This window comes from Dasypus novemcinctus, chromosome 1 (assembly GCF_030445035.2).
Source record: "Dasypus novemcinctus isolate mDasNov1 chromosome 1, mDasNov1.1.hap2, whole genome shotgun sequence".
NCBI classification, from domain to species: domain Eukaryota; kingdom Metazoa; phylum Chordata; class Mammalia; order Cingulata; family Dasypodidae; genus Dasypus; species Dasypus novemcinctus.
The window spans coordinates 90,366,400-90,378,391 of NC_080673.1; the positions used below are offsets into that span (position 1 = coordinate 90,366,400).

At 39.2% G+C, this 11,992-nt stretch overlaps 1 protein-coding gene across 1 annotated transcript; it reads left to right on the forward strand.

Moving 5' to 3' along the window:
• The first annotated feature begins 408 nt into the window (after nucleotides 1-408).
• On the forward strand, nucleotides 409-11,738 carry PLA2G12A (phospholipase A2 group XIIA). The gene is made up of 4 exons (XM_004476171.5): nucleotides 409-716; nucleotides 6,640-6,716; nucleotides 8,197-8,362; nucleotides 10,790-11,738. The coding sequence occupies exons 1-4, from the start codon at nucleotides 515-517 to the stop codon at nucleotides 10,906-10,908; spliced, it is 564 nt and encodes a 187-aa protein (XP_004476228.1). The 5' UTR covers nucleotides 409-514; the 3' UTR covers nucleotides 10,909-11,738.
• Nucleotides 11,739-11,992: the final 254 nt, after the last annotated feature.

The window sequence follows — 11,992 nt, forward strand, 5'->3', positions numbered from 1 at the left end:
GAAATTTCTTCGATAGCTCCATTCGTGGAGCTTTTAAAACATACCCGGTGCCACCTCGAACCAATTTAATCAGAATCTCCGGGCATGGGGTCCGAACATTGGTATTTTTCAAAGCTCCGGGGGTGGTTCCTTCGCGAGCCACGCCGAAACCCTTGAACTGGGTGCCCCCGCAAACCCGCGCTTTGGCCTCCCGCGAACCTTTCCGACGCGCCACGCCTCGGCGCAGGCGCGCGCGGGGACCGCCGGCCCCGTTGAGCAGGCGCGCCCCGCCGCGCGTCGCCGGGACAGCGCCGCCTTCGCTCAGGCGCTCTGCAAAGGCTGCGGCAGCGGCGGCCGCGACAGCGGCGAGCGTGGCTCACGCAGCCCGGAAGGAGGCGTGGACAAGGAGCCGGCGGCTGCCTCCTAGTCCTGCGCTTGCGCGGCCACGTAAGGCGTGCCGGGGACTCCTGGGGGGCGCGCCCGGGGCCGCGGCTCTGGGGACCCGTGGGACCCGGCGACGCCGGGCGCTGCGCGGATGGCTGTGCTTCCGCGGCCCGCGCTCGCCCTCCTGCTCTTGGCGGCCGCCCTGAGCTGCCAGGGGGAGGCCCAGACCACCGACTGGAGGACCACCCTTAAGACCATCCGGAACGGCGTGCACAAGATAGACACGTACCTGAACGCCGCCTTGGACCTCCTTGGAGGCGAGGACGGGCTCTGTCAGTACAAGTGCAGTGACGGTGAGAGGGAACCCAGGCCAGCGAAGCCCGTGCTGACGGGGGTGTTGGGGAGATGGAGGTCTTGGAGGTGAGAGAGCGAGAGATGCGAGGCAGACGACGGCGTCCTTTGCCGTAGACACACTTAACCACGGCTAGAATCTTGCTGTTCTACTGATTGGACAACTGGGTTACCGGGTCTCATCGCTATTGTTAGGAGGTTCCCTAAATGCGTACTCTCCGTTTTGTTTGCATTGCTTCTGAATGATTTTTCTGAGGTACGGGAGCCAGGGATTGGGTGCTCAACCACTGAGCCACATCGGGTTCCCCGGGTTGGTTTTTTTCACTTGATTGTTTGTTATCATTGGTTTTTTGTTTGTTTGTTTGTTTGTAGGCACTGGGAACCGGGCACTCAACTGCTTGAGGCACATCTGCTCCCCTTTTCCTATTTTTTATTTTTTGGCAATCGCACCACGTTACCTAAAGTGATCATGGTAATGGAATGGAACATATTGTGATTTTAGTTCTTCGTTTTAGTGCCTGTAAATTAGACAACCAATCATACAAAGCAAACCTAGAATTTTTAAGTCAGGCTGTTTTAACTTTCTGAAGAATTGATTTTCAGTGTTTGTTTGTTTTCCTGCAAAGCTACGGAGAATAAATCGCAACCTTTGTACAGACTTTTGGTGTACTCTGTTGAGAAAGAGTGATTTATAGTAACTCTCATTAGCAGTAATCTACCAAGATTTGACGGGAGTTGTCTTTCCTTGAGTATCAACGACTCCTTCTCGTCCCTGTTGGTTAATATAATTGTTTTCATGTACTTTTTTCTTTTCTTTCCTTTTTTTTTTTTTTTTACTTCCTGTTTGACTCTGAGAATGTCTTTGGTGGGAGTGTGGATTGTTTAGGGAAGGCCTCATGGATAACGAATTATTTAAGAAGCAACCTGAATGTGATAAGGGGGAAAATCCTATAATCTGGGGAAAGAGCATTCCAGGCAAAGGGAACAACAAGTGCAAAAGACCTGGGGAGAGGAGCAGGTGTAGCTCAGTGTCTGAGCATCTGCTTCCCAGGTACAAGGTCCTGGGTTCATTGCCCAGTACCTCCTAAAAAAGAAAAAGAAAAAAGCACCGGGGAGAAAAACCAATCAATGATGATTCCCAGGGTTTGACTTGAGCTAAAGGAAGTGTGGAGTCGCCATATACTGAGATAGGGAAGAGTTGGGAGGAGCAGTCTTCGTAAATTGATGATGAGTCAAGGGTCTAGAGTTTATTTAAACATTAAAATAAAAATCTCACAACAAATGAATATTATTTCTATTAAAATATTTTTTTAATCTTTACTTTTACTAATCTTAATGGTGCCACTAAGTATACCATTTAGAGCAAGCTCCCCAGCATAAAAAACAGAAAATAAATTTAAGAATTTACGAAATGGTATACTTCAGTGAAAATCCCTTTTTGACTTAGTAAGTACCAAGTGACCGTTCTGATAATTCTAACACCATGAAAATTGTTCTTCTAGTTCCTTTTACTTGAGAAGTCTCCCTGGAACTCTGAGTCAGCCTTTCATATATATTTTAGAATGCAAGGAACCAAATCAAGAACCAAATAGAAAGAGGCAAATCTCAAAGCTTGAGGAGCGTAGTGATTAAAGGATAAACTTTAGTTGCAATGAAGAGGTCAAGGGAGCTTAAAAGAAAGAGTTAATGTTAGCGAGAGGGTGGTCAGGTTGAAGGGTACAGACTTGTTGCATTTAGTTATCCTTGCTTTATCTAAAGGACAGATGATATGGAGACTTGCTTCCTTATTCCTGACCGTCCTTCCCTGGGTAAGAAAAAAGCTTTATTGAGAGTTAAGTAAAGTTATTTAGGGGGAAAATTTGATGCTTACTATTTTGTTTCCTAATTTTTTTCTTCGACAGCGGCGATTTGAGGAAGGAAACATTCATTTCCTTTGAAAAATTGAAAACACAATTGGATTGCAAAATGGTTTTAGCAGTTATGGATGTCACTAATTCATTCAATAAATATTTAATGAGTACTAATTACATTATAGATCTTAAGGATACAGCCCTGAATACACAGACAAAAATATGTCTTTGTGGCATTTACTTTGTAGTGGGGATAGACAAGTAATAAAATATATAATATGATGATGGTAAGTGCCATCAAGAAAAATAAAGCAGGAAAGGAAGTGGAATGTTGGGGGCCGGGGCTATTGAAATGTTATATATTGTGGTTAGGCAGGCCTCACTGAGTAAAAAACCTAACTAGAAAGGGAATGAGCCATGATCATATGTGGGGAAAGAGCATTCTTGCAGAGGCCAAGTTGAAGGCCTTGAGGTAGGAATGTGCCTGATATACTGGAGAAGTGGCAAGAGAGTCTGAATAATTGGGGAGAAAAATCATTGTAAAAAGTTAACTTTCACTTGAGTGACAGAAAGCCATTGGAGAGTTTTGAGCAAAGGAGTAACATGATGTGTGTTTTAACAGGATCTCTCTGACTGTTGTGTCGAGAATAAAATGGGTGGAGGGGGATAGGAAGAACAAGAGTCAAAACAGAGTGATCCATTTATGATCATGAATTTAAATTTCAAGTGTTTGAGAATGCTTGTTGGGATTCTACCAGGGATCTCTTTTTCACAAAGCACAGTGGTAAGAATTCTGGGTGACCCAACAGCCTTTTCCTTGTGCTTCTTCTCATCTGCTTCATGTTCTTCGAGGTGAAAAAAAAAAAAAAGGTCTATTTGGAAGTATTTGCCTCAAATTAAGAAAAGCACATAGAACAGAAATAACTTTGTCTCAGTCTAGACAAATCTTTAGATTTCAGCCATCCATGCAGAAGATAAAACATCCAGAGAAAGAGCACTGTGTTAAGGCAGAGAGTGAAATTGATGAGCAGTAATTCCATGTAGTTGTAGGTTTTAATGATACAGAATGTTAGATGTTCATATGTGCTATAAATGGTATGGTCAGGGGATGCCTAAGAAGGTGGAGGAGCAACTATGTAGATATTAGGAAGAAGAACATCCATACAGAGGAACAGCTGTTTCAAAGGCCCTGAATTAGGAACATATTTGGAGTGCCAATGATACAGCAAGGAGGTCAGATATGGTGGAACGAAGTAAGAAAGAGTAATAGGAGATGAGATCAGATAAGGCATGGCAGACCAGATTATATAGGGTCTTACAGGCCATTGAAGGGACTTTGGCTTTTATTCTGATGATACAAGGAGCCGTTGGAGGGGTTTTGAGCAGAGGAAAGCCCTCATGTATTGTATATTTTATAGGATCACTCTGGTTCAGTGTTGAGATTGAACTATGGCTAGGGTTGGGATAGGGCCAGGGAGATAGGATGGGGGAACTAGTTAGGAGGTTAGTGCAGTAATCTGTGGTGGCTTGGACCAGACTAATAGGAGTGGAGGTAATGCGAAGACTATTTTTAAGGTAGAGTCAGCAGGATATGCAGTCTAATTGGATGCGTAGTATAAGAAAATGAGAGAGTGAAGGATGGCTAAGGTTTTTGCCCTTAAGTGCCTGGAAGGATGGAGTTGCCATTAAACGACAAGAGGGAAGTGTGGATGGAGCAGATTTTGGAGTGGTGGGGGTGGAGGGATGTCAGGAGGCACATCTTAAGTTTGAGGTGCCCAGTTGGCATCCAAGTGGTTAGTGTGTCCTCCCTCTCTTAGCCCTTGTATGTGGGAAGCCAAATCATAAACAATTTTCTTAGGAATAAAAGAATAAAAGCAGGAGGTAAGAGTTGAATGGTCACAATGACTCCTGTGATAACCTGAGGCTTCCACAACCCTCTCCCTCTTGGATGGTGCTAAAGACATGAGTAAATTCTGCCATTGGTCTCCCATCTTCTAGACCCATGTTGACAATTTTTTCCCTTTTGTTTACATAGTTCCTTCTGACTGGACTGACCAGGCTATAGTTTTTACCTTCATATGAGGTTATACTCTTGAGCCTATACTTTTCCACTTCTTTTGAGCATGGAACTTCTTAGCAACTCACTTAAACCGTTAATAATCATTACTTTGTGTGGGTTACTTATTTTGATGGCTAATTACTGAAGGGCTGCTTTTTTTTCCCTCACATTGTTTTTGGAAGATAACCTTATATTTATTTAAGTCTCCTAGCAATACAGGCTAGTTGAGGGAAAGTTGATGGAATGCTTTGTGTTTCTCCTAGTATCCAACCATGATGCAGTATTTGGAAACTATGGCTTGTGGTATGACTGAAATAATTGGGGTATTTTATTTTTAAAAGTAAAGATAAATGGTAGTTCCAAAAGTTTTAAAGGATTATTATTAAAATAAGGAGTTGCCTTATTTTGTGTTTCTCCAGGGGGTAGAAGATTGCTTACAGGTAAAATTTACCAGAAGGCAAAAGAAAGAACATCTTAATGTGCCATTCCATAATGGAATAGGCTATTTCTTGATATAGGAGGATCAGGGAAACATTCAGAAAGAAAGTAGGTGACTCTCTGGTATGAAGTGATTTTTTATATTAAGTGTATATTTCTTAACCCTCCAAAATTCAAGATTGTTACAGTGATATCATGATGACTCTTGGTTACTGCTTCACTGGTGGTAGAATTTATTCCCTGGACTATTAGGGGGTAATAGTATAGCCAGAGTAATAGGGCCCACCAAGCCATCATTACCTACTCCTGACCTTTTCCCTTAGCTGGCAAAGGAGTATATTTGTGAAGTGGCTCACTGGAGTTGGGGACAGAATATGTGGCCTTGTAATGTCTTATAATGGTATTAAGGTATTTAAATGATCATCAGCTGGCCTTGTCTTTCTTAGCTTTAGGCTCTTGCTGAGTAAACTAGTTAGTTAGTGATTATTGAGCTTTGGGTACAGTAGAGAAGGTTGCAGAAGGTGGAGAAGATAGTCTTTGCCTATAGATTTTTGTTTTTGTTTTTTGTTTGTTTGTTTTTTGGTTGTTTTAAGAGGTACAGGGGCTTGAATCCAGGACCTTATACGTGAATACCAGGTGTTCAACCACTTGACCTACATCTGCTATTCGTCTGTAGGTTTTAATCTAAAAATAATATGTGTTAGATGTATGGGAAAACAGAATGAATTCATCTTTCATAGATATGGACCCAATCTGGAGAAATCTCCTGAAATCCAGGATTAGCTTTTGTATGTTTTCTATGATAAGAGCTTTCAATTTTTAAAAAATGAATAAATAAAATTAAATTAAAAAAAAAAAAGCTTTCAAATAATAATTAGGGAAGCAGACTTGGCCCAGTGGTTAGGGCATCCGTCTTCCACATGGGAGGTCCACGGTTCAAACCCGGGCCTCGTGACCCGTGTGCAGCTGGCCCATGCGCAGTGCTGATGCGCACAAGGAGTGCCCTGCCACGCAGGGGTGTCCCCCGTGTAGGGGAGCCCGATGTGCAAGGAGTGTGCCCCAGAAGGAGAGCCGCCCAGCGGGAAAGAAAGTGCAGCCTGTCCAAGAATGGCGCCGCCCACACGGAGAGCTGACACAACAAGATGATGCAATAAAAAGAAACACAGATTCCTGGTGCCACTGATAAGGATAGAAGCGGTCACAGAAGAACATACAGTGATGGACACAGAGAGCAGACAACTGGGGGTAGGGGAAGGGGAGAGAAATAAATTTAAAAAAATTTTTAAAAATCTTTAAGAAAAAAAACAATAATTAAACATTGAGGAACCACCACGTATGTGTATATATGCATGTGTGCATACATTTATATATATGCCACATTCCTCACAGCAGGAGAAATAAAAATAAGTAGACAAATTAGCATTCTTAATGCTCATCAGAATAAAGACATATTTACTTCAGTCAGTTTCCACATAATATTTCCAGGGCATATCTAGCACACTTGTGCACTTTTTTCAAGTATGTATTTTATTTCTATTATATTGGAAAATTAATTATGATGTTATTTTTATTTTATAGGATCTAAGCCTTTCCCACATTATGATTATAAACCCTCACCACCGAATGGATGTGGCTCTCCGATGTTTGGTGTTCATGTAAATATTGTTTCTTATTTGATAAGATTTTGACTGGTAGGCTACATAATAATACTGCAACACTAATAATGAGTTCTCAAGATCATAAATATTAATTTTGATTATAGAAATAATGGTCAGGTTTATTACATTCTTTTACAGCTAAGGGTAACTATATATGTAGTAAGTCTTAACTAAATGGAGTAAAATTAGTGATTTTTTAATTGTATAGATGTTGATGCCATTTAATTGGGATGTCCTAATGTCACAAATATTTCTACTTAGGGAAAAAGAGGTATCGTTACACCATAACATTTTCTATATTAAAATTAGGCTAAGTGGGACAGGATGTTTGTTGTAGAGAAGGCTGGATCTGAGCAAAGTATTATGGAGTGAAAATGTTCATGAAAATGGTTCCATAAGGGTTTGCATATAAAGTTATTTAAAATGATTAAAAATAAACTGTAGATTCCAAGTAATGGTATCTTTGGGGGGAAAGAATAAACACTTAAGGACTAAAAACAAAAACAAAATTTTATTTTGGGCAGCTCAGGGTACAGAACACAAAATATTTTGAAGTATCCAAAAATCATACTTGCTTAACCTTTGGAGAAAATTTTTTAAAATACATTTTTAATTTCTTTTTAAAGGATACTTAGATTACATAAAATGTTACATAAAAATTATAAGGGATTCCCATATGCCCCACTCCCCACACCTCCCACCTTTCCCCACATTAATAACTTCTTTCATTAGTGTGGTACATTCAGTACAGTTGAACACATTTTGGTACACTGCCACTGCAGTTTACACTCTCTCCCACTCAATTCTGTAGGTTATGACAGGATATGTAATGGTCTGTATCTGTCATTGCAATGTCATTCAGGAAATTTCAAGTCCTGAAAATGACCCATATTATACCTCTTTTTCCTTCTCCCTGACTTCAGCACCTCCAAGTGGCCACTGTCTCCACATCAATGATATAATTTCTTATAGTGCTAGAATCACAGTAAGTCTATAGTATAATACCAGTAAGTCCACTCTAGTCCATATTTTATTTCCCAATCCTGAGGATTCTGGAATGGTGATGCCCACTCCCCCTCTAATTGAGAGTAGGCTTCCATCCCATATGGCTGATGGATGGGACTTGCTTGCTTGTAGTTGTAGGAGAAATCTTTTAATGCCCTTAGCCTTAGCTTTGTTTTAAAAACTGTGTTTTGTACAATTGGATAATTGTGATTGTCACCAGCAGATAGCTGTATTCTTAATGTTGCAAAATAAGAAACTGTGAGCACATGGCTGAGAGGGAGAAAAAGGTGTAAAGGAGTGGGTGTGGATTAGAGTAATGAGGAGAGTCATAACATGGATATATTTCAGGCAAAAATGGGATTTTGGAAATTACCTATAGAGTGTCATCATTTATTTCTAAATCTGTTTACATGCAGTGCTTCAGAAGAGTTTTGAATTTCATTGCCATAATCCATCCAAATGCTTCTTTCAGCTTAACATTGGCATCCCTTCCCTGACAAAGTGCTGCAACCAACATGACAGGTGCTATGAGACCTGTGGCAAAAGCAAGAATGACTGTGATGAGGAGTTCCAGTATTGCCTCTCCAAGATCTGCCGAAATGTGCAGAAAACACTAGGACTAGCTCAGCATGTTCAAGGTAAGGACAATCCGCTGGGATAGGGATGAGTAGCCTCTGTATCCCCTTGCATACATTCTGCTAAAGCAAACTAGTATACACTCTCCCCCAGTCCATAGCAGTGCCCCAAAGTGATTCACCAAATGAAATGAATGTGCCACACTGATGAAAGAGGTTGTTGATGTGAGAGGAGATGGGGGAGGGGGGTGGGGGGGTATATGGGAACCTTTCATATTTTTTAATGTAACATTTTGTGTGATCTATGTATCTTTAAAAAGACAGTAAAAGATTTTGCTAAAGTAAACTAGTGCACAGCTGAAGCACAGGTAGATGTATTTTCTGTTTTCTGATATTTAATAGTCCTAGTCTCTTCACTTCTGTAGTTGATTGTGTTTCTTAATGATACAGACTTTTAGAGAACTCTGAAAATGTTAAGATTCTGTAATTACATCAGTGAAAAGTTTCTTAATATGAATATTTGAAACTAAAAGTGTAACATGTTAAGATAATCTCAACTGGGTATTCTAGTCTTATATTAGTCAGCCAAAGGGGTACTGATGCAAAATACCAGAAATTGGTTAGTTTTTATTAAGGGTATTTATATGAGGTAGGAGCTTACAGATACCAGACCATAAAGCCTAAGTTACTTGCCTCACCAAAGTCTATTTTCACATGTTGGAGCAAGATGGCTGCTGATGTCTGCAAGGGTTCAGGTTTCCTGGGTTCCTCCCTTCCAGGGTCTTGCTTCTCTCTGGGTTTAGGGTTCCTCTCTTCCTGGGACTTGCTTCATCCTGGGCTCAGATCCTCTCTTCCTGGGGCTTGCTTCTCTTTTCTCTGTGAGCTTACTTCCCAGGGCTCCAGCTTAAGGCTTCAGCATCAAACTCCAACATCAAAAACCCTCAACTCTGTCCTTTGCCATGTCTTTTATCTATGAGTTCCCACCCACCCTAATCATAACTTAATCATGCCCAGGTCCAGATCAGATTACAAACATAATCCAATATCTATTTTTGGAATTCATAACTATATCAAACCGCTACAAGCCTTCCTAGAATAAAAAAAGTAAATTTATTATGTTTTTCATAATCTTAAAAAATGTTAAAAACCTGCCAGGGAAAAATCATCTCTGATTCCTATGTGCCCCACTTCCCAGGCCAAATTTGAATTTTGGTCAAAGAAGTTGAGTGGATTGTGTTTACTTTAGACATTTTAAATGGTAATATTAATGCGTAGAAGCCATTGGCCATAATTAAGTGCTTGGAGGGTTTTTATTGTTTTTTAACTTTACTTTCCTCTATCCCTAAAACATCTTTCCTTAAAACACAAATTCGAAAGTGTTATCTGGCATCTCTATTGGTGCTTTTATTTTTCAGATAAAGTGAAAATTTTCACTGAATAACTGATCAGTGCTATTGAGAAACACTGTCATTTGTCTAGTACAAAAACTTGGATTGGGCAGTTGAATGCAAACAAAAAGTAAAATATATGGAAAATATGTCATTTATTCCTCTTATTTGATCTATCCAGTATACATACATCTAGAGAATTGGAAAGTAATTTAGTGTTTGTTTTGCATTTTGTTGTGAGAATGTGGGTATGAATGGTGACAAGTACAAAGTTTACTTTTGAGTGATGAAATTTTCTAAAATTAACTAGTTATACTTGCACAGAGGAGTGAATAAAATACAACAAGTTTAATTTTTTTAAATAGTAGATTGTATGACATATGAATCATAGTGCAATAAAACTGATAAAAGACAACTTACATGGATAGAGGAATTCGTAACTAAAGCTTCATTTCATGTACTTTTGTAATAGCCAGAAACTGGGTATAAATAAGTATCCAACAATGAGTCTCAGGATGAATCATTTGTGGCAATGCTACTCGTAAAACTCAACAACTGTATGTTGATACACACAAGAGCATGGATAAATATCAAAATAATTACCCTGAGATAAAAGAGACAAAATAGTACATATTATAGCATTCAGTTTTTATTAAATCCTAGAAAATGCAAAGAAATCTAGAATGTCATTAACTAGATCAAGGATTCCCTGGGATTGGAGAAGAACAGGAAAGGCAAAAGGGGCTCAGTAGGAAACTTTTCAGGGTGATGAATATAGAAGTTATTTTGATTTTGATTTTGATGATGGTTTCAGGGGTGAATGCCTGTAAAGGGTTCATGTTATATGAAATTTATTATATGTCAATTATTCATCAATAAAGCTGTTTTAAATAATTTTTTTTTAAAAAGTAAAATATATGGTAAAGACAGTAAAACTTAAAGTCTGCACATCTATATGTACTGCTGGTTTGCAAGGGTCTGGGATGACTTTCTTCTACATACGTTTGTGTGCCCACAAAGGATGTACTTGAACCTGTGCTGTAACATGTAATATACGTGCTTTGTAGTTGCCTGACAGTAATAGCATTTTCTTACTTTGCAGCATGTGAAACTACAGTGGAGCTCTTGTTTGGCAGTGTTATACATTTAGGCTGTAAGCCATACCTGGACAGCCAAAGAGCCGCATGCAGGTGTCGTTATGAAGAAAAAACTGATCTCTAAAGAAGATGCTGACAGCTGGTTACAGCAAATGAGGACAGAAAAACTTAACCTTTGACAAAGAACTAAATGTTTTTACAGCTTAAAGCTGCCTTATTTTGTGAAAGGATTATTTTAAAACCTTACAAGACTTTATATTTTGACATTAAAACCTCAAGCTAAAGGAAAAAAAAAAGTGACGGAGGTGGTAGGGAGGTCATGCCTTCCCTCTCAGGTAGTTTCCTGGGGGAAGCTCCCTTACTGTGCCAAATGATCTTAACCCATCCCAGAAAGAGGTGTGTGTTAAGAGGGAAAAATTTTTTAAAGGAGGGTCTGCAACCCAGTTTTTGCAACTGTATTTACAAAAAAGGTCAAATGTAGAAGTTCATTATAAGGTATGTTCAACATTACCTTATTTGGAAATACAGGAAAATCCTCTCTTAGATCTTTGTTTACTATGGAATTTTAAAATACTTATATAGAATTTGGCTTAATTTTTTCTCTTTTAATTGCGCATGATATGCTATTTCTTTATAACTTGTTAAGCATATGAATATATCCTGTTTCTTCTAATGACAGGGCTAGTTACACAGACAAGGTTTCCGTATGTGTTTCTCTTGTAAACTTGGAACTATCAGCTAGTAACCTCTTTAAGAAGCAAAACCAGGGCGTCTATGTATTATATAATATGCATAGAAGGTAATGTAAACAAGATTCAGAAGTATAACCACTCCCATTTTATGAACCACTCATATGATAGATGTCATATCTTGCTGTAATCTTTGCCTAAATTGGTTAGAAGACTTAATGAAGCAAATGAAAAGTTCTTTAACATAATATACTTTAGAACTCTATATACTGTTATGTTTGGTGTTTATTCCCTAGTGCCTATTCCAGATTTTGGAATATTTAAAAATATCCATTAGTGGTTTTAGCAAAAATTTTTCTTGATGTTGTTATCATTTTTAACTGTGGATTCAAAAGGGATGGATACAAAAGGGCAAGATACAAAGAACTACCTTTTATAGTAAATCTCTTATTTATTTTGACAATTATTAAAAGATGTTTAAGAGCAAATCCCAGAAGACTTTGGCTACCCCTGAAAATG